At 34.9% G+C, this 23319-nt stretch overlaps 1 protein-coding gene across 1 annotated transcript; it reads left to right on the plus strand.

Moving 5' to 3' along the window:
* The first annotated feature begins 1516 nt into the window (after positions 1–1516).
* Positions 1517–22895, plus strand: LOC135628921 (threonine--tRNA ligase, mitochondrial 1-like). The gene is made up of 21 exons (XM_065135908.1): positions 1517–1861; positions 2450–2561; positions 5048–5173; positions 5349–5408; positions 6927–7016; positions 8593–8667; positions 8925–9053; positions 9129–9218; positions 12468–12556; positions 12644–12740; positions 12853–12939; positions 13059–13143; positions 14584–14678; positions 14793–14825; positions 15985–16071; positions 18744–18836; positions 20259–20351; positions 20428–20649; positions 21256–21327; positions 22405–22476; positions 22608–22895. Exons 1-21 carry the CDS (start codon positions 1569–1571, stop codon positions 22701–22703), a joined length of 2196 nt encoding a protein of 731 aa, XP_064991980.1. The 5' UTR covers positions 1517–1568; the 3' UTR covers positions 22704–22895.
* The last annotated feature ends 424 nt before the right edge of the window (positions 22896–23319 follow it).

Raw genomic sequence — 23319 nt, forward strand, 5'->3', positions numbered from 1 at the left:
GTTTCCCTTATAGCCATGCATTTTTTATCTTGGTCATGATATATTTCTTTTTGATGATTTATCCAATTAAAAACTACATGCTTTTATCTTTTTGAGTTTATTATAATGTTTAGATGATTCGACCTACCCACAATTTGCTTTTATCGTTGTTGTCTCTGGTTAGACTTGTCTCTTTTTCTCTTCTATTATCACTTTTATTATCCTAGTTGTGACATTATTCCCCTTCCCTTAGCTATTGATCGCATATTCAAAATTTACATATTTTTTTAAAACATAATACTAAAAAAATGAGTGTAATGATAAATACTTTTTTCACCATATACTTTAAAGATATATAGAGACGACAATATCCAAATATTAAATATATAATTAATATTTATATTGAAAAATTATCATAATTTAAATAAAATTCTAAGTATGAGTTTAACGATGTTCACTTATGAGCGGAAGAGTATAAATATTGTTAGGTTTATATTATACATCTTCGCAAGACTCATGATAGTTTGATATTTATGTGAATTCAATGATATTTATATTTAAAATCAACATATATATATATATTTTTCAAAGCACAAGTGGTGAAGATGAAATTCGATCCAATGATTTTGCGATAATCTATTAAAGACTTTACCATTTAAGTTAGCCAACACATTTGTTAGTATATTTTCAAGTGTGAAAATGAGTATAATAACATTCATTATTAGTGTAATTATATTAATATTATTTGTTTAAACTCCAAACTTAATAAACAAAAAGTGATATTTAAACAGTAAATATATGGTTTTGAATTTTTTAATGTGACAATAAGGACATTTATATTCAGATTTAACATATATGTAGCAAGATTCTAAAACAGAGCATAGTTGTTGTGCCACTTATGAGTACAACTATATTTTACATCAAACTTTCACAATAGAGAGACAACAAACTCATAATAGTAAATATATACTTTTCATCTTTTTATACTAATTTATTGATATTTGTATTCAATTTTAATTTATTCTTAGCATGCTATAAAAATGGGTGTACCCATGTTAATGTATATGTAATGACATAAATGTTATCCAATCTATACAGTTTTAATTGGTTTTATGAAATGTCATGATATTCATATTTTTAAATTTAATTTATTTTTAATATGATATTATAATAAAAAATGTGAAGATATTCATGTATGAGTATAATGAAGAAGAGGGGTTAGAGTTTTTTGTTTTACAAAATTAAACATATTTGGGTGACCCAAGTAATTAAAAAAAAAGGGATGCTTCATAAAAAAAAACCCATAAAATGATTTTTTTGAATAAATCATTCATTTATTTTTCTTAAAATATATGATCAACAAATAAAATAAACATGAAAAAGCATATTTCGCTTTTTTTACATTTATTGGAAGGAAAAAGCATATTTGTTAGCAAATAACTAAACGAAAATTCTTCATTCCCCTGTGATCGTGACCGTTCGTTTCACCGATTCTGTGTAATCTCAACCGTCAGTCTCTTCCTACCTTGGAACGCGTCGCTGCTCTTTAAGGGGAAACAGCCGCCGTCTCCCCGTCGGCCGAGATTTACATGCTCCTTTGCCGCTGTCGCCGGTGGTTATCTGCCTTCGCTCCTCGATCTTCCGTCTGCCGCCGTCGCCGCCTCTCCTCCATCTTTCCGTCGCCGCCGGTTGCCGACATGGGAAAGAGCGTCGCCCGTGGCGGTTCTTCCGAAGCTAAACCCAAGGAGAAACCCTCCCCAGTCTCATCCCACAAAGACGAGGCCTACCTTGACGCCGTCATCCAGAAGCGCGTCCACCTTTTCGAGTCCATCCAAGCCCAGCAGAAGGCGGAGCGCCTCGATCTCGACGGGGAATCCATTAGGTACCTGTTCTTTCCCTTTAGTTTAAGGTTCATTTTTTAGTTCTTGATATTTTCTAATTCTAAGGCATACTGGACATTCTCGACACGATCAACTAGAAGTCTAGAACAGTATTAATTGTTTCAACACAGTAATCGATGAGGACTGCTCAAGGGTTTAAGAAAGTAATCCAGGATTCAAGAAGGTCAACGGAAAACAATGTATTTATGCTTTATAGTTTCTATATTATAAAAAAGCATTTGTGACGATTTGCCATTGGAAGCCTTACCGGTAATTGCACTTTCTTGTTGTTACAGGGATTGTTTAACTTTTTTCATAGGAACTAAATCTAATATACTAAAAGAAGATGTCTCAAGGACACCTTTTTGATAAATAAAACTACTGAACACATTTTATATTTTTGACGGTATAAAAGTCGCTCATGATGACATATCAATGTTATCAGATTCTGAAGCTTCTTATACTAAAATTTGGGTTTTGCCTCTTATGCTTAACACAGTGATCATGAATTGGTTCTCCTTTGCATGTAAATTCGTTCAAACTTGTAATTTATAATACATTGCTTTGCTTTGCTATTTGTTGCTTTCTAGAATAACATTGCCTGATGGCACAATCAAAGAAGGGAAGAAGTGGCTAACGTCACCCATGGATATTGCTAAGGAGATTTCGAGTGGGTTGGCAGCAAGTGCATTAATAGCTCAAGTAAATTTTCATTTTTATCCTCACGATCATCTTTTACAGTAATGTCTTTCTCATTACTTGCTTTTTCAATTTTAACCTTTTTTAATGCCCAAAGCACTCTACGGTAAGCTAAAGACAAAATACAAGTTGATTATGACACCTTGCAGTGACCTACTAACATGATCATCTTATTTCAATTTTTATTCTCTTCTTTTTGCATCAACCTACCAGCAGGATAATCTTATCTCATTATTTATTCTCTGATTTTTTAAGGCTGTGGTGATAAATGTGATATTGTTTTTAGTTCTTTCCAATACCTCATTTGGGTCAATACTTTATAGCAAGGATCAATGTTTCAGATATTGAACCCATGACGGTGACTGGTATGTACCAGTTGATATCAGTGCACTAAAACACAAGAGGAATAAGAAGAAGGAGAAGAGGAAGGGGCGGTGGAGGAAAAGGAGGAGGGAGAAAGACGAAGGAAGAACACAAGGTGCTGGGGGAAGTGGAAGGAGGAGAAAGGTAGAATAGAAAACAATAAAGAAGAGGAGGATGAGGAGGCAGAGGAGGAGGAAGAGAAAGAGGAGGAAGCGTACTCGGTGGTGGCGCACGATGGGGGGAAGCGGTAGGATGTGAAACACACAGAAGGTTCGTGTTCAGGTGAGGATGGCTCGTAAACGTGAGCCATAAAGTTTTAATTAATTTTGTTTAACGGGTCAGAGCAGATCGTCCGAACGAAGGTGGTCTGTGTACTCGTTCATGTTCACGCTTGGGGCCTGGGTCGATACATACTGTATCTGATTTCTTATATCTTCTGTCAACGTCACTTTATTTGTTTGATCATGCATCTAGTCTGGCAGGGGACATCAAGGCCTTTTGCTGAGGATTTAAATGAGACTCATGGTTCGTTATTTTATCTTGGCCACTTTTGGTCATGCTTCTTTAACCACTCCATCTGATACTTCAATTTATTACTTGCATAGCAAATTTACTACTAGCAGTGTGTTCTTTGTTTAAAGTTAATTTCTTAAATTACCGAACTAAAACATTGAGCAAGGTTTTGTTGCTAAGGAGCTTTAGACACTTTAATAAATGGGTGCCTAGGGCCTGCCTGTGGCAACTATGAGTACTAGGAATAAGTATTCTATTTGTTATCTGGAAGCTGATGTCTTAGTCATTCAACCATGCAAATCAGAGTTATATTAACATCTCTAAATGAACAAAAATCTGTTATCGTGCAATTGATGGGTGGATGACAACCTTTTACATTAAGGAAGAATGATTTCACAGAGCAGTAGAGCACAACTCTAGGCTTTACTATCAGTATCTTGGTTAATCTGCTTATTTAGTCCTTTTCCACTAGGCATTATGTTGTCCGTCCTTTCTCTGTCATGATCAGTAACATTATTTTTCCCTTAAAAAGAGTATAGGTGAGCCTATTGACTCTCCTTTCTTGTGGATAGAACTCTTCATGTTAGATTGGGATTAATTTATTCTAAGATTTTTATTGATGAATAACACAGATTCTAACCGGGGATAAAGCAACAGTCCCCTGTCTTGCCATTTGGCCATGTATTTGTGTGCAACTTTGAATATGAATTTATAGGTTTCCAGATCTGCACTAATTAGCATATGCTGTTTAGTTATGTTGTTTCCACTGTTCAGTGATGGCATCTTTGTTTGAGCTTCTTATGCTGATATCAAATGATCATTTTTACAATTGCTTTTTTTTTTTTTTCATCTAAGCTATTGTAGCTGCCTGTTTCCTCTTCCACAGTGTAAGAACATAAATTATGTTGCATAATTATGATAATCATTTCCTCCATCTACATATCTTTACAGGCCTAATGTACATTAGAGAGGAAACCACCAGGAGCAGGCATCCTTTTTATAATTTTTTTGTATTCTTTAAAATATTCTCTTTTATGTAATGACTTAATTTTACACTCTAGGCTAACGATTCCCTAGCGAACCATTTATACATGATCTTTAATCTTTTTTTTGCTTTCATCGGTTGAAAGGTAAATGGAACACTCTGAGCAGGCATCCTTTTTACAATTTTTTTGTATTTTTTAAATATTCTCCTTTATGTAATGACTTAATTTTGCACTCTAGGCTAATGATTCCCTAGTGAACCATTTATAATGCTTCAACATGATCTTTAATCTTTTTTTTTGTTTTCATTGGTTGAAAGGTAAATGTAACTCTCTGAGCAAGCATCCTTTTTATAATTTTTTTGTATTTTTTTAAATATTCTTCTTTATGTAATGACTTAATTTTACACTCTAGGCTAATATGATCTTTAATTTTTTTTGCATTGGTTGAAAGGTAAATGGATCTCTTTGAGCAGGCATCCTTTTTATATATTTTTTGTATTTTTTAAATATTCTCCTTTATGTAATGACTTAATTTTACACTCTAAGCTAGTGATTCCCTCATGAACCATTTACAATGCTTCAACATGATCTTTAATCCTTTTTTTTTTTGTTTTCATTGGTTGAAAGGTAAATGGAATTCTCTGGGATATGACGAGACCTCTTGAGGGTGACTCAAACCTTAAGTTGTTTAAGTTTGATGATGCTGAAGGGCGTGACACCTTCTGGCATTCTAGTGCTCACATCCTTGGACAGGTGCTATCATGCTCAGATCTCATTTCTTTGCTTCATATTTAAAAATTAAAAATCAATAAATTCATATGATGTACAATTATGCCTGTGCTATCTTCATAGCTCTTTATATCTGTTACAATAACCTTGGGCCTCTTCTTCATTAACAAAAATTTGGTTGTTGGTTTTGTAATTTCAGTCCCTTGAGATGGAGTATGGGTGCAAGCTATGCATTGGGCCATGTACTACACGAGGGGAGGTGCTTACATGATTGTTTGGTCTACTTTTCTGGTCTTTGCATCTCTTTTGTGATGCTAATGACTGCTTTGCAATTCTAGTTTTTGTGGCTTTACCTTTTCTTATTGGTTAATAAGGATATGTAATACTGATTAGTAATGAGGTAACTTAATCTTTTCCAATCATATGGGCATGTGCAGCAGTAGGTAAAGATCTTGCTGGTGTATTAAGTTAGATTGAGGACGCAACAACATGTTGCTACATGATTGTAAATTCTTGGATACAGAACTATCACATATAGGGTACCACTATTGAGCTTGAACAAGTAATATGCATTGATGACAATTGACAACTTGAAGGTGATATTATTCATGGGAAAAACATACCTTTGTTTGTGTTGTCAATATAAGACCATACCAGAGACATTATATGATTTATGCAATTTAAAGATTCGTATATTCCTTAACATGTATGCAACTTATCTGTATGATTAGTTCTAGATGTTGCCATGCAAAAAAATATATATAGTTTTTTGGTGTTAGTAAGTGCTTCATATGAGTTGAATATGCAAAATACATGCAGTACAGGAATTTTCTAGATGTGTAGAATGATCTATGGGTTTAGAGAAGTACAAGTCAAAATTATGTTAACTTTGATTTCTCTATATTTATTCTGAACCTTTACTGTTGCCTTCTTTTTGTTGTTGCATTTCTGCTGCTGCTGCTTTTGCATTTTGTTTTTGTATTGTTATAATAGCTTTCTTTCTTTTTCTTACATGGTGTCAATATCATCTTCATGTTTATGTATTTTACAATGAACACAATTCTCTAACATGTCTGCTAATAACCCCAGCAATATTTTTTTGTTGCATCTCGTAGTTTGATGTTATTTCCTAAATCATATTTTAATAGTTGTCGTTCAAAGTTTTCTTGCTTCGTTGATGTGTGTGCCTTGCCTGGTGTTTTGTTCCCATGCTCCAATAGCATCTAATGCTTTCATGCATCTTGAGAGTTGAGCTTCTGATAACTTTCATTCTTCCCATAAGCTCTGGCTGCTGAATTGCTTATTAATCAAGGCAAAACAAACTGAAACCAACAGTTTATGAAAAGGAATCCAACCTACTCTTAGGGTAAGTGATCAGCTTCCACTATATAAACTAAATAAGATTCATCAAGTCAATTTGTCCCACACAATCGAACAACTGAAGTTAAAATAATTTGGAGTATCTTGAACTTTAATCAACAAGTTCTTTTTCCTTGTGCTTTAGATATTAGCTCATAACTCTTATGCAAAATACATGTCTGATAAATGCTTGTTAAACATCCTGTCCAGTGGTCCATTTGATGGCATTTTATAGAGTAAGGATGCTGCAGTCGGTGACTCAGTTGTAGTTAAGAAAGCATATGCTGCATTTAATCTCTTCTACATTTTGTATAGGTGTTTTAGTGTATTCATAGAAACACACTACATTTTATTGTTATTTAAGCTTGATGTTGCAAATTTTATCTTGGTGATGAGTTGTATATTTATTTCATTGTAGGGTTTCTACTATGATGCATTCTATGATGAGTTGACATTGAACGAGGAACATTTTAACCAAATTCAGTCTCGGGCAAGCAAAGCTGTTGGAGTATGATATTTTTTTTCCTTTTTATACTTTTTAATTATTTTCACCCTGTGTTGTCTGATGTTTGAAATATAAAATTTGTAGTGTAGATATTTTATATTTTGATTGATGGATTTTGTTTGTATAAAAATATTTTTTGTTTTTAAGATAGGGAGAAATTCAAAAATTTATGTGATGATGTTGAGGCTCAAGAAATGCTTGAGGCATGTTCATCTAGCTCACTAGTCATATTTTTCACTACTTAGGGATGGATCATGTCAGAACAAAAGATGCAATATTTGATTGCTGGCAAGAACTTATTTTAGTATTCCTATTGTTGAAGTTTCTAAGACCGGGCTTCCCCTCGGAAGTTCCTTTTCTCTGTACCTATATTACATTGTTACCTGGTCCATGTGAAGCTTCCTCATGGAAAAGCATGTGGGCTTCCAGGCTGGTCTTTATGGGCTATATGTTGATAATGTTGTAATGGTAAGCAAGGTTCGTAATACCGTACCGTACCGTACCGATATTTCGATCTGGGCTCGGTACCGGTACGGTACGGTATACCGAGCGGTACACTCAGGTGTGCCGAGTACAGTGCACTGCTACAGCGCTACAGTGCTCTCGGACCGGTAACAGGCGGTCCGTGTACCGGCAACCTATCGGACTGGTACGTACCGCCCATGGTTTGCAGTACCGGTCCGTACCGCCCGGTACGGGCGGTACGTACCGGTCCACGGACCATATGTTATCGTTCCGACACTGTAGCAGTACTGTAGCAGAATGTACTGAATATACCGCTCGGTACACCTGGGTGTACCGAGCGGTATACCGTACCGTATCAGTACCGAGCCCAGGTCGAAACTCCGGTACGGTACGGTATTGCGAACCTTGGTACTGCCCATACTGGGCGGTACAGTTCGGTACTGCAGACCCATTGGTAAGCATATCCATGGTTGAGAGTTAGCAAGGAATACAAGAAAGTGGAGGTTTAAGTAATCTGGAAGCTCAAAGATATTGTTATATGTCTTTATACATAGATAGATACAAGTATTCAATGTACATTCAATTATGTGTGTATATACATGTAAATTGTAAATTATTATGTGTACACCTTCACTCTTTGCTCCTTAGAAGAGTATCTATTATATATTCTCATTACTTTCATGTAACTATATGATGAAAAGATGTTTGGTTCAATATGACTGTGTCTTGGAGGAGGTTAACAAAAAAAAATTATAACCTTTATTTCTCAATTCTTTTGGGACGATCCATCTTAGCCATTCGTCAATACATTCCATAGTTAAAAGTTGAGAGAATAATATAACTTCTAGCTGTTTCCATTGCATGCAGGCATGCCTATTTGCATCTCTGTTTGTACATGCAAACATCAGCCAAGGCTAACATGCCTTCTCTCTGAGAGAAAGTGGATGATTGTCGATCTTTTAAGAATTCATTCAGTTTGCTTTCCAGTGCAAAATTTTTCTTTACTTTGCAACTTCTGCAACTTTTCTGGGTTGCCCCTCCTATGTATGCCACATATGGTATATAATACATACAGTACAATTCTGATTATGTTTCCTTTAAATTTCTGATTCAGGAAAAACAACCATTTGAGCGAATTGAGGTGTCCAGGGAACAAGCACTTGAAATGTTTGCTGAAAACAAATTCAAGGTAACTGATACTTTCTAGTGGTTTCTTTGGGATGAGGTAGATGCTTTACAAGAAGTTCTGTGTTTTTTAGCATTAAAATTGAAGCGTTAAAATATTGTACTATTTTTTTCTTAAAGGTCAAACATATTAGGTATTAAACTACTACTTATTTATTGTATAAAATAGTTTTCTCTTGCATAAATCTTTTATCTGCTAATATAGCCATTCTCTTTCTTTGCAAGTTACCAATGCATATTGAGTTTACTAACTACATGCAGGTCGAAATCATCAATGAATTGCCCGAGGACAAGACAATTACTGTTTACAGATGTGGTCCTCTAGTTGATCTTTGTCGTGGGCCACATATTCCCAATACATCTTTTGTTAAAGCAATTGCTTGTCTAAAGGTATCCTTCATGCTTTAGAATTTGTTGTTGGATTTATAATGTGATAATATGAGATAATATAAGATTCAAATATAGGCTTCATCTTCATATTGGAGAGGGAAATCTGATCGCGAGAGCCTCCAAAGAGTTTATGGTATATCTTTTCCAGATTCCAAACGTCTCAAGGTGTGGCTCTCATTCAACTTTAAATGTTGGTATTATCAACTGGATGTCACTTTTCTATCTTGTACTACTGTTTTTCTGTTTCATTTTACACTGGATAACAAGTTATTGAATTCACTTTATGAACTTATATTTGAATTGTTTACATCTTGGTCGAATATTGGTTTTGGCAAGTGGTCAAACGACTCAAACCAATATTGATTTGTTATACCTGGTTGCATACTGATCTGTAATGTCTGGTTATCACCAGAAGGAATAATAAAAATAGTCAAATACCAAGCGGTTCCAACCTATATGGCCCAATACTGGGGTTTGGTTAGATCAGTAATTATTGATCTGTATGTACTGGTTCGATTGATATTTGAAACCTCAATCTGTATGTTATCATTTTCAAAGTCATTCAACTCTGAAAGTCTCCATGTTCATTCGAAAGAGTCTTTTTTTAACTCATTGGAACTATGCTTAGTTTTGAACTTCACATCTATCCAATTTTGAATGAAGTGTCTCCATGTGGTCACTACAATTGCTAGCCATTGTGGTGGTCGTTGGTGTTGCTTTCATGAACTTTGATGAAATACTTGACTGTGGCAAATTATTAGTATATGTTTAAAATTGGATGTCTTGCTAGAGAGTTACACAAAAATTCATCATAAGATTGATTGAAGCAACACTTTTGTACTGTGAGTCAAAGGTTGGTTTCATGACTTCCCATTTCTCCTGGCCTAGAGTGTCAGTATTAGGCTTCATCATGGAGCAACTTCTTTTTTTCCCTTCCTAAGGTGGATCAGATGAGTTTTGACCAAGGACTGCTGTATCACCTGAAATGGTACAAGTGGTATGTAATGGTCCGAGCATAGGCCGATATGCGGACCGCTCCTTTTTCAGGTGGTCCAATTAAACTAAGAAAAATTATAAAAGTGGTGGGGCCCTATCCAACTTAGCATTAAAAAGGAACATTTGCAAGCCCTCTTCTCATGTACGATGCTGATGCCGTTGCTGCTGCTGCCACTGCCTCTGCCTCACCGTTGCCGTTGCCACTCCTGCTGCTCTGCTGCCGCTTCATTGCTGCCCCATCGACACTGCCGCTGCCACTCCTGCTGCTCTGCTGCCGCTTTGTTGCTGCCCCATCGACACTGCCGCTGCCGCCCCCTTCTCCTCTTCTTTCTTCTTCTTCCTTTTTTTTCTTCCTCCTCCACCACTTCCTCTTCTTCCTTCCTCCTCCTTCTTCCTCTGTTCCTCCATTGCTCTCTCCTCTTTTTCCTCTTTTTCTTCCTCACCGAAACGCTGGTATATACCAGCGTACCATGTGTCGGTACATTGGTACTAACTGGTATATATCGGTTCGATAGATCGAGACCGGTCCAGTATCCGAAACAGTGAACCTTGGTTTTGACTGTGCTGCCAAAAACTTGGTTGTGAATCAATTTGTACGTGGTAATCCAGTTGGCCTCTTTCTACTTGATCCTATTATTTCATCCGCATCTCACCCTATACTGGGGTTACCAGATGTAGTGGCCACTATCTGTGCCCTCTTAGCAACCTCCTTGCCCAAATCATTTACCCACATTTGTTCAGTATCTGGCCAACTGTCCGAAACAAGTAGTTTCCATCTCTAATGATCCTTTTAGTTCAGTATTAGTTTCTATATTCATAGTCCTGTGCCTAACCTGTCCACATTTGGTCTCCTTATCAAAGGCCGTCCATACTTCATCAGTCTCTATCGGTGGTCAACTGAAAAGTGGCAGGTGACAAGTGAAATTATTTTGTGAAGCCCTCTTTGTGTCTTTTCTTACTAATTATCATACATTAGTGTTAAGGGCCTTTTTTTTCTTTTAATTCAGAAATTTGCTTAACATAGGTTCATTTGCCTTTTCTTTTGGTGTTCTTTAAAATTAGAAAAGTGCTGTTCTTTTTTTGAGTTTTTGAACTTTTGGTGTTATCTTAAGTTCTTAACTCCAACTTGAATTTCAAATGCTAGCCACTTAATGTGTTGAACAAGCTCGTTTTCCATTTTTGGTCCTGGAATTTTCTGAAGTACAAAATTTATGTTTTTAATTCTTAAGATAATGAAAAATTTTAAATTAATCAAAAAAGAGAAAAACCCACCAATAAAATTTTATCCCATTTGGCAGAAGAAGAATTATGTCTAACTTATATTTAAACTAGTTAACTCATCTCTTATAGTTTAAATGGCCCATGATTATTTGGATCAGTTCTGTTATTATTTTACTAGCAGATTCCTATTTTTTGAATTAGTTGGAACTTATAGTAACCCCAATTTTCTTCTGCACAAGGTGAATCTTCTCTTCTGCTCTTTGGGTCTGTCATCATATTTGATGTAGTTCTTCATTTCCTCTAAGACATTTTTTCTGAATTTAGTATTTATTGATGTTCTTGAGTGGAGCTTAAAGTCACTTGAGAAACGTTTGGCTTTCATTTTAGTTGGATTATTATTGTCAAATATTGGGCTAAGACTTAGTACATTGAAACTCCCTAGATCCCATGTTGGCAGAAGCCTTTTTCACTGTATCATTGTACCATGCTTTTATAATTATTTTCAAACGTTAGTAATTTGAGTGACTTTATCACTCCTTCGTCTGAGTCAATACTTTACTTCTCCAGTAATTTTATAGTCCTGGTTCTACAGTTTGAATTTTGGAAATCAACAATCTGATTGAAGTTTGTCAAAAGATGCTTTCAAGGTTGTAGTGTCACTGGAAAGGCATTCCATTTGGGTGATATGCATTACAAGAAATGCAAGGTCAGTGGTGATTTGTTCTTTTAACAACAAAAAGAGGACCACCACCATAAATGTTTTTCACAGTTTTTCACCTGTAGTTCTTGATGCCTAGACTTAATTTATTGCATAATTTCAGTTGTCTCTAACTGGTTTGTCAATTTTGTTTTATCCAAGTTTTTATTTAAGCATAGTTTAACTGGGCGGTGAATTAATTGTGTGATAATTGCTGCATGCTTGATAGTAGAGTCATCATCTGATGATTGCCATTAATTTGTCTGGTTCAGCATTTCTACACTATGGTTTGAAGTTTGAACAATCAGTTACATGTGCGTTAACACTGAAGATACTTTAATTTCTGTTCTGTGTCCTTTCAATATGTTGCTATTGCTTTCCCTGTGAGGAGAGGATTCAGAATTCTGAAAATGCTGTTTCTATAATCTTTTTGTCTTTTGTTAACCTTCGTCCTTTTATTATGTTTGCTAGTGCTTATTATTTGACATTTTTGTTTGTAGGAATATTTGACCCAGCTAGAGGAAGCAAAGAAACGTGATCACAGGATATTGGGACAGAATCAAGAGCTTTTCTTTTTCCACCCACTTAGGTTATTTCTGACATAGTGCCTCATACTTCTGTTTTGACAACTGCCTGCTGGTGGAATAAAAACTGATTTTTTTCGCTTAATATTCAGCCCTGGAAGCTGCTTCTTTCTTCCACATGGAACTAGAATTTACAACAAGTTAATTGAGTTCTTGCGAGTACAATACAGGGATAGAGGATATCAAGAGGTTACTTTCTTTCTAAAGTTCATTTGTGTATTCATTTTCAGCATAGATGTCCATTCCCAGACTTTAGATGTCTCTTTTTTTTTCTGTCCATTTAACTTGTTCTGATCTTCAGGTTCTGTCACCAAATATCTACAATATGCAACTATGGGAAACCTCAGGACATGCTGCAAATTATAAGGACAACATGTTTGTTTTTGAGGTGATTTTGCATTGGTGTTTTAATGAACATTGTCTGCAGAAAAGTTACTAGTTGCTATGTCAGCTTTGTCTTTGTACTTCCACATGTTATTTTTGTTATGGTAACTGTCTTGAGTGCAGATAGAGAAGCAAGAATTTGGATTGAAGCCAATGAATTGTCCTGGTCACTGCTTAATGTTTGAGCACAGAGTTCGTTCGTATAGAGGTGAGCTAATTTCTAGTTAATAACAAGGAACCAAATACGGGTTGGTACATATCAACCGGTATTTTCTAGTCCGACCAAGAACTGGCATCGGACCATATAGCCAGTACCAATTGGTGTTGTTATTTCATTGTTTTATTTCAATACTAGGCAATATGGGTTCGTATATCATCCATATCTGTACATTATCTATCCCAACTGGTTACTGACACTTGTATCATACTGAGTTTCTAATCCTTGGTTGATACTTAATATCATAATACTATTTTGTTTAAGCAAATGCTACTGTAAGTCTAAATATTTCGATCATTGCTATACCAGTGCTGAGCCGTATGTGGCATTGAGTAGAATGTGCTTGATTCGGGTCACGCGCTTGGCACTAATAGACACTCCAAATCAATTTTTTTTGGAGGGGGGAGTTCAAGATTTTTTGCATTTGTGTGTTCTTTTGCACCAAAGAGCAATGGTTAAACCTAGTTTGATATCAGCAAATTGTTGATGGCTATATGCCATACTTAAGTACTTGCCAGTTTTTTAACTATTCGTGCACAATGGGTAACTCTAACTGATAAACAAGTGGCTGTGATGTTAACATCTTGTTGGTGCTAGTAGGCCATTTAGGTAACAGCCTCACTATCAAAGTTGTTGAAATTTTGAGAAATGATTATGCTTCATATTTGGTGCATACTTCAAAATAATTGTGGATATGTTAGGATACTTTAACAAAGCATGGACTGTATGATACGCTAAGAAAGAGAGGGGAAGAAGAAAAAACAAATGAAAGATAAGGAGGAAACTAGACTTAGTGTCCTTTATGCTTTGATGGCCTATGGCTGTTTCCTGCTTGTCCCAAATTCAGTGTCAGCACGTCTCTTTCTTCTTCTCTTTCCTTCCACTTGTTTGCAATAATTTGATAACGTTAGTGTGAGTAGTGAGATGGAATGTGCTATAAATATAGTTGGTCAGTCCATTGATTCTTTAAAAAAACTGGCTTCCCTTCTTCATTAAACAGCCTGATTAAAGAGGTCATCTGGTTTATTGCCAAGCTACTTATCCATCCGCTTGGATATAAAACTTGTGAGCAGATGATTATGGCCCTAGACAAGGTGTTGAAAGTGACTGTGCCACATAAGGTGCCCATCTAAAATTGATTTCGTCGAACATGTTTTGTCGAAATATGATTAAGAGCACAAATCAAATAAATTTTGTTACCCAAACTCTATAGGGTATGGCTAAAATAAAAACCAGTGTTATGTTAATCAATGATTAAGTAGCTAGGGTTTGCCATATCTCAGTTGAGACTTGGAACTACTGGTTTCAAAAGCCGATTTGGTCATGGTTCAGACATATTGTGTGGTAGTTTCATGGCAAAATTGGATGGAAATCCTTTGCCTTGACTGCTCAATGTGCAACATCTTTGACAGCGTTAAATTGTTCTTGCAGAATTGCCTCTTCGGTTGGCTGATTTTGGTGTTCTGCACAGAAATGAGCTTAGCGGTGCACTTACTGGTTTAACACGTGTGAGAAGGTTTCAACAAGTAATCACAATCATCATCACAAATTGGATTCAACATTTGACATTGCATTACTATTTATGGGATTTTGTTAGTTCTGGATTTTTTTTAAAATAAGATACACTTATTATTTTACAGGATGATGCTCACATATTTTGCAGGGAGAACCAGGTATATCTATACTGATTTTATGTTTCAAAATTTTGAATGATTAATTGTTTTTATGTCCATTGCATCCACTCTGTAATAGAAAAGCTTGACAATGTTATAGTTTGTCTAAAATCCTTACCTTGAACACATCATCATGGAGAATGGTTAGAAAAGTAGCCAGTGTTTTTTTAATGAAAAAAAGCCAATGATATTTTCAGTTTGCATCATCTTATTTTTTATCCATCAGTTATATTGAAGTGATGGGACACTATGACTTGTTTGTCCTAGTTTTCTTGAAGCTTAGCGTGTTTAAATGTTTCTTTATAAGAACGAGAAACTACAAAGCTGAATTTTTGAAATGGCAAATAAATATGCCAAGTCCTTTTCTCGAAGATGTTTTAGACATCACGAAGGTTAGGATTATTTCATTGCCATTGCTTTTAGTTGTCCTCTTGTTATCTGGGTTTTTAGTATTAAATAGGTCTGAATCTTGTTATTGCTTTTTGTCCCTCTTGTCCACCAATTTAATTGCTGATTCTGTTCTTGAGGTTGCAGTGGGTCCACATGAATTAGTGTATGATGTCAATAGGACTGTTGTTCATCCGATACACCGATTTCAATGGACAGTATCGTGTATAAGAGATTTTAAATGGTTTTGTACAACACTAGTGCTAGTTATTTGTGCCAGCAGAAGTGCCTTTAGCTTTTGCAATTTTGATGAATAGCATGCACAAGTTTGACATGACAAACTTGGAATGAATTTATGGTTTTAACATTGATAATACAGTATATTTGTGGAGGCTATTTCCAATTTTCCAATCTGTCTGGATTATGATGATAAAAGCTTTGTTGGTACTTTTTCCTGTGTTAATTTTTAACTAATATGCTTATATTTATGTTCTAATAGTTTTTTTATTAAATTTTATGCACTGTCAGAAGACTCAGAACTACTTTGTACACTTAGTATATTCAATTTCACATGCATCTTTAGTGTTTTCTTGTCATGGCTAAAGTTAAAAGTATAATACTTTTGAGATACAATGGTGGAAACTAGATTACCATTTTTATTTTGTTTTATTCTTGCCTTTTCTCTATTTTTGTACATGAATAAGAGAATGTTGACACTTCTTTTAGCCAAAATGGTCTCTCATCTTGATACATCTTGTTTCTTTGACTACAGATTAAAGAGGAGGTCAAGAACGTTTTGGATTTCATTAGTTATACCTATGGTATATTTGGATTTACATTTGAGCTGGAGTTGTCAACGGTATGGTACTTTGCCTTAGCTTCTGCATTGTCCATTTATCTTTGAAATTAACTGAGGCGATGGATTTATTGGTTGAAGTTTTGTTTTCCTCTGTGTTAGTTGGTGGTTTGACTGAACCTGGGTTCTCATGTCATATTGAAATTTTTGACCTGGTAGTAATCCATTTATGGTTCTTTTGTGATTTATTAAACACTCTGGCTTTCATAGTGTTTATTGTTCCTTCTGAAGACTGGTGGGAAAAACTACTTAAGAGATTCATGCTTTCTTGCAGAAAATGATGTTTTTAAGAGGAGAACCTGGAAAGGATAATACTGAATAAATTTGTGAAGTAGATTGATGGATGTATGTTTAATTCTCTTATTGGATGTTAGAGCGATCTTTTCAGGGACAAATTCACTACCTAAATCGTTGCAAAATATTATCCAAGCTATTGTACCTAAAAATAAAACTAATAGCCTAACATATCTGAAAATTTTCAATACAAGAAACCTTTTACAAAAAGAACATTACATTTGTGCCAAACCAAAGCTGAGATAACCATGCTAGGAAAAGCAATATTTATGTATTTATTGGGTTATGCTGGGTGGCTGGAAGTCTTTATTAGTCACTATCTGAACTTTTGATCTATTTTATATGCAACATGGCGGTATATAACAACAAATAAAGGTCTATTAAACATCTGAAAGAAACATTGAGGGAGAGAAAGGTGATTTGGAAGAAGAATTGAAGATAGAAGCTGGAAGAAAGAGCTAAAGGGGAAGAAGAAGATCTGACAAGTCATTTCATTTATGTGTCACAAGCAGTTGACCTTTGTTTATCTTAAACAAATCACAACCTTTTACTTAAGAAAAAAAAAGCTTGCAGCTATTTTGGTATTTCTCAGCATTAAGTCACTTCTATCAGTCCTCACCGTGAAGCCATTCACTATGTTGAGCTTCCATTAGCTCAATCCTATACCATATGAAACTGACAGAAAAAATATGGAATCTGAAAAAAACTTGACTGTTCCTCTACTGGTTAAAGAGTGTCTTTCTTCTTATTTGAATCCAGGTAGAATTCTTTATTAGAGAAAACCCTTTAGGTAAACAATCTGATAATCCCAAGAAAAATCTTGCTCAAGAAAATCTAATTGCAACATTTTTTACCATGGATAGTAAATCTGCCATGAACATAACAAAACTAATGAAAATAGATAAATATAGCTTAAACATGTTATAACTTATGCTCAACCTTTTCTGTCCCAGATCCTATTTGGACTTCTTTGTAAGATTTTAGCTGTATCAGTTATTATTTTTATGTTGCTCACTTTTATATTCCTATGAAGTTGTAGCTGATATAGTTAATTGTTATTACGACAGCATCTACCTTTTCTTTCTTCCATAATATTGATGAAATAAGATTGTAAGATGATATGCATCATTGTGTCAAAATAAGAGAACATTTATTGAATTTGTAAATGTCTGAGATTTTAAATGTGCTGCATTTCTTCTCTTTCACCCGATATTTGTTTAATTATGCCCATGTTTGAGCATTGCTTAAAGTAAAAATGTGAAGATTCATTTGATGTTTGGTTATCACATGTTGTATATTATATAGTAACTCTTGTCTTGATGTTTTGATGATGACTTGATGGATATACAATTTTGGTATGGGTTGTATTGTCTCTACCATCAAATCATATTTAAAATTGTAAAATTGAAATATTAATATACTGTTATCTATCTAGCTTCATTAGCTGAAGGTGTAATGATTTATAATAATATATTAATCAAATAATCATTTGGTTTTAAAACATGTGAATTGAAGCATTAGTGATTGCAAGTAAGTCAAAGTATTTCATTAATTGAGTAGTGAATTAATTACTTTCTATTTATACTTCACTAATTGAAGTAATAATGATTGTATTAGTTAATTGCCTTGATTTAATTATTTATTAATCATAGTCTTAAATTCTTAAGGATTATAACTTGTGTTATTTGGTTTCTGTGCATGAAGGCTTCTTGTATTTTTTGAAGGTCTGACACTTGTGTATTTGTATCTTGTATCATCATTTTTCATAGGATACCACTTTATAGAGCCTTTAATATGTATTTGTATTGTTGAGCTTTCTTATTTCCAGTTATAAAAGGAATTTGTTGTAGTCAAAACTCAAAAGCCTCGAAATAAAAGTTTTTAATGTGGTTCTGAACTGGTATATCATGTGCTGACCCATCTTGAACCATAGTGGATTATGTTATTAGACATAGTATGCATTATTAGCCATCACAAGGCAGGAAACATGCACTCAGCTGCTTGTAGTTTGTGCTTTGCATCACCTGTTTTGTGTCTCTAACATGTTGAAATTTGATATGCTGCTGTGTCCTGGCATGTCAATCCTCTCCTTGAAGCTGGTAAAAGCCTAGATCTTAACTAGTTCGACAGTTTTGATGATATTTGATTACTTCAGTTGCAGCCTAAATGTACATGATCATTTGTCTTGTAACTAAAGATCAAAATGTTCAGATCATGATTTTCTCTGATAACTTTGAGTCATTTGGTTGGTTATTTTGGATATGTTTTTATGTTGATTTGTGCCACTTGTAGCTCTGTTGGCATGGTCATTGTGGTCGATGTTTTTAGTTCTTTTACTGGTTTACCTTTTCCCACTTTTATTATGTTCTTGGAAAATGCAGCGTCCTGAAAAGTACTTGGGAGACATAGAAACATGGGATAAAGCTGAGGCTGCTCTCTCAGAAGCTTTAAATGAATTTGGGAGGCCATGGCAGGTACGTAAGTCTGAAGGTCATGCTGATATCGAAACTGAAATTAATATTTTGAAATCCTTAACACTCTAAAGCTGATTGACAGCCTGCTCCAAATAATTATTGTGTACACGATTAAGGCATTGGAATGTGCTACTTGCTATGCTTTATATTTTGGGATAAAGATTGTCATTCTTGACTCACATGCTACAATCATTATGGATTTTTGATGCATTTATGGATGCAAATACTGGAACATACTAATAATTCTGACTGGTGTGTATTGGCATGGATTAAAATTAAGGTGTCTCTAGCTATGGATGGTCCATACTGCTGCATATGTGAACTAGATCATAGATTGCTTGGTACAAGGTGAAATGTTCTGAACCAGCAATTTGTTAATTATTGACTCAGACCAGTTCAATTTTAAGCGATATTTGACTGGTTCAGTGAAAAGTTAGACCGGTTCCGATGGTGATCTTGTACAGGTCCCAGCTGTGAGATTTGAAATCTGGGGGGGGCGGTGGGGGTGTGTGTAGTGTAGGGAGGAGGGGAAGGGAGCTTTTTAAAGGAGTGATGGAATATGTTATTGGCTTCTAAAGTTTTTGTGGATGTCTGTTTGCTGTTTTGCACCCATGATTAAAATTTTATGATACAATTATTAATTCAGCACGATGTATTTGATGGACTCACTCATTGATAACTAGCTTGTCATGTTTTCATTAGGTTCAATCTTATTTTTTATTTCAATAGTGTAGCATATAGGAGTCAATTTCGATTCAGCTTGATGTATTTGATGGACTTGTTAATTGCCCTTAAACCCTATTTGTCTGGTCGTCAAAGTTCTGTTTTCAAGGGTTCTTCTCTAAGGAAATGGATTAGTAGTTTCAGATATCTGCTTTGTTCCTATAATGTTATATTTTTTTTACTTATGCCAAAAATATGTTATCATCTTCATATTGGTTCAGCAGGTCCTGATGTTTTGATTGGAATCCAAGACTCATTGTTTAAATGCATCACTGGTTTAAGCATTTTTGTAGTATATGAAGATTAATTACTTCCTATATATAAATTTAACAAAAAATCAGTTATTACACAAGCAGCTCTTGCAAATGCCTATAAGTATTTTGTTAGACTTAATTATGTTCTTTAATATTGTAAGCAGAGCACGTGGCATGCCTGTCTTCTCAGTTGTATGTTCGTGCCCTATGATTTTGAAACTATTTTCCTTCATGTTGTTTCTGTAATGCGCTTGTTTTTTTCTTATTCAGTAGTTGTGCACATTATATACATGATTAACTTTAAGAAATAGAAATCCATAACAAACTTTGAAAAAAGATTTGAAAGAATTATTGAAACCTAATACTACTTTGTGCCATTCTCCTAAGGCAGATGTTAACTTTTAAAGGAAATCTGTTTTATTTAGCGTGCAAACTTTTTCTACAGATCAACGAAGGAGATGGTGCATTCTATGGTCCAAAGATCGATATTGGTGTTTTTGATGCATTAAACAGAAAATTTCAATGTGCAACTCTACAGGTTATGCATTGGAAAATGTACATAATGTTTTACCACAAAGAATCCCTTTTCCTAACTTGTGGATATGTTGCTGCAGTTGGACTTTCAACTTCCTCTTCGCTTCAAATTGTCTTACTCAGCGGAAGATGAAGCTAAACTTGAAAGACCTGTGATGATTCACAGGGCTATCTTAGGCTCTGTTGAACGAATGTTTGCCATTCTTTTGGAACACTATAAAGGAAAGTGGCCCTTCTGGCTTAGCCCTCGTCAAGCCATTGTCTGTCCTGTATCAGAAAAATCTCAAAGTTATGCCCAACAGGTAAGAAGCTTCCAAATAAATGCTTGTTTATTCTTGTATTTTTCAGCAAAAGAACACTATAAGAAGTTTCATTTTCTTCCCAACTTAACCTTTTAGCAGTTGATTAGTTTTGCTTATGGTATGCTATTTCTTGTTTTGCTCTAACTTGCTAATGGACATTAGTTCTTTGACTTGTTTTTCAACTGAGTATGCCACATCCTGTAAATTTGCAACTTGTTCCTGGGGAAATTAGATTTGGGTGCTTGTTTATCATGCTAAACAACAATCTTCCTGAAATAAACATGAGTTATATGACATCCAGATCTCTTTTGTTACACTATAAACATATAGAATTACAAAGATCAAAGAGGCTGCCAACCATCTTCCCATTCCAGATCTCTTTTGCACCATGTCATTCACAAGGCTCTATACATGGGCACACTTCATGGACAATTGGGCATACATCTCTATAGTTTGATTTTGCTGATACAATACTTATCAGTCAGTGCTCACTGGCATAATTTGGCAGAAAAATCTTTGCCATGAATAATCCTAATTTCCTATACATTTATCTGTGTGCCGTGTAATGGTTTTTTATGATTATCCACTTCTTTTATGTTACTTCAGGTACATGATAAGATACACCAAGCTGGTTATTATGTTGATGCTGACCTAACAGACAGAAAGATACAGAAAAAGGTACATTCTTGTTCCTTGATGTTGGATGACTGATTCTTAGTACGTTCTACATGCATGTTGTTCTATCAAGACTATCATGATAGGCAAATTTTTAGGATGTTCTCAGATGTCTAGAAATTCAGTAATTATGAGCATGTATATGCTGTAGAAGCTTTTAGTTGTAATGATCAATAACATTATTTTTCTGATTATTGATGTGCAATTTTGATATTTGAGCTATTTGTGCAAAGTTTGTGTTACAAGAACATCTGATGCGGTGAGTTAGTGCCCTTGTAGTGTTGGGCTATCACCGACAGACTAGGCAAGGAAAGGTTCTTATTATGGCTTTAAAGAATATGCAGTTTACTTTAGTATGGCTATTATGCAACTTGAAATATTAAAACAGATTTAACTCATCTGTATGAATGATATATGCAATATCCACATTATGATGTGTTGCTTGATAGTTCGTTGGTCCCTAATCGGCATTCAGTGCTTAAAGTTTTTATTTACTTAATAGATGTATGTTTGATAATTATTGAATCCTTGTTCATTTTTCTTTTTGATAACCTTTGATTTGTGATTGTAAGGAGTCACTTTTATCTTTCATGCCTGATCAATATGATATCTTTGTATTTAAATTTGTTCAAATTTGGTAGGCATTGCATGCCTCGATCATTCTTTAGGAGAGTCACTTTTATCTTTGATGCCTAATCTGTATGATATCTTTGTGTTTAAATCTGTTCAAATTTGGTAGCATTGCATCCGTCGATCATTCTTTTCTTTAAATGAAACTTGAATTGTATAAATGTGTGCAGAATCTGTTATAAACTAGCTGTCTTATAGTCCTTGAGATGTAGAACTGGATTGCAGCTGAATAAATATCAACAAATACCCTTCACACAAAGTTGGAAAAGAAATCTTCGTGATATAAATGTCTCACATGATATCTTTTTGTGGCAGTACATTTGGGAGGAAACGATTTTTGGAAGGGAAAAAAATTGATGCCTTATTGTCTATATTTATGTTTCTCTATATTTCGATCAAGAAACCTTGATTTTTCAGGAAAAAAGCATTTGATTTATTTGTTTATCACAGGTACGTGAGGCTCAATTGGCACAATACAACTACATATTAGTGGTGGGCGAGGAAGAAGCCAAGACCGGACAGGTTCAACCTTTCATCTTCCATTTGGATAATATCACGAGATACACTGATTACTTGGTATAAAGAAACCAATCAACGAAAGCTTGTCTAGTAGACTAATTGACATGCTTCTTCCCGTCGCTATCTTGATGCAGGTAAGCGTCCGCGTCAGAGACGGATCGGATCATTCTGTAATGAGTCTGGAGACTCTCCTCGAACATTTCAAGGAGGAAGTTGCAGCCTTCCATTAAATGGTTCAAAAATTGCCAAAGTCTTTTTCATACTTATTTTATTGTGGATTTATCTCAATGCTACTGGGCTTTGTGTGTTAACCTTTTTGGGTTAAATATTTCAACAGTGAAATTGTATTTTGTGACCATTCGCATATGTACTATATTAGTTCCTAGTTTGAAGTTGACGGCTGCTATTTATAGGTTGTCTTATTTTGTATTTCCATACCATTGTCTTTGTACTATGAACCACTACTCTGGCCAGATGAATTGACGGTGGATTTGCTTCATGTTTAAGAATCATGTAGCGTAATCAGTCTCATGTCTAAAGATAAATATAAACATATGCTTATGGATTCCACTTTCTTCGATAATGGTTTCTTGATGAATTGGTTCGGAGATGAGATTAGCCACAAAACCGTGTTCTAAAGAAAACAAGAATAGTCAATTTTTATGTTTGACGTGGGGGGAGTGAAATGGGTAGGCTTTGAAGATTCTCAAGTGTCAATCGTGACTGTCTGATGCCATTAAATAAAATAATAGGAAATTTGGCATGTTGATATCAGACCACCCTACTCTTTGATCAGAATGGTAAAGTGTCGATCGGATGGTCGGCATTTAAAAGTGATCCTGTTCG

The sequence above is a fragment of the Musa acuminata genome, chromosome BXJ3-1, assembly GCF_036884655.1.
Source record: "Musa acuminata AAA Group cultivar baxijiao chromosome BXJ3-1, Cavendish_Baxijiao_AAA, whole genome shotgun sequence".
In the NCBI taxonomy this organism is placed as follows: Eukaryota; Viridiplantae; Streptophyta; class Magnoliopsida; order Zingiberales; family Musaceae; genus Musa; species Musa acuminata.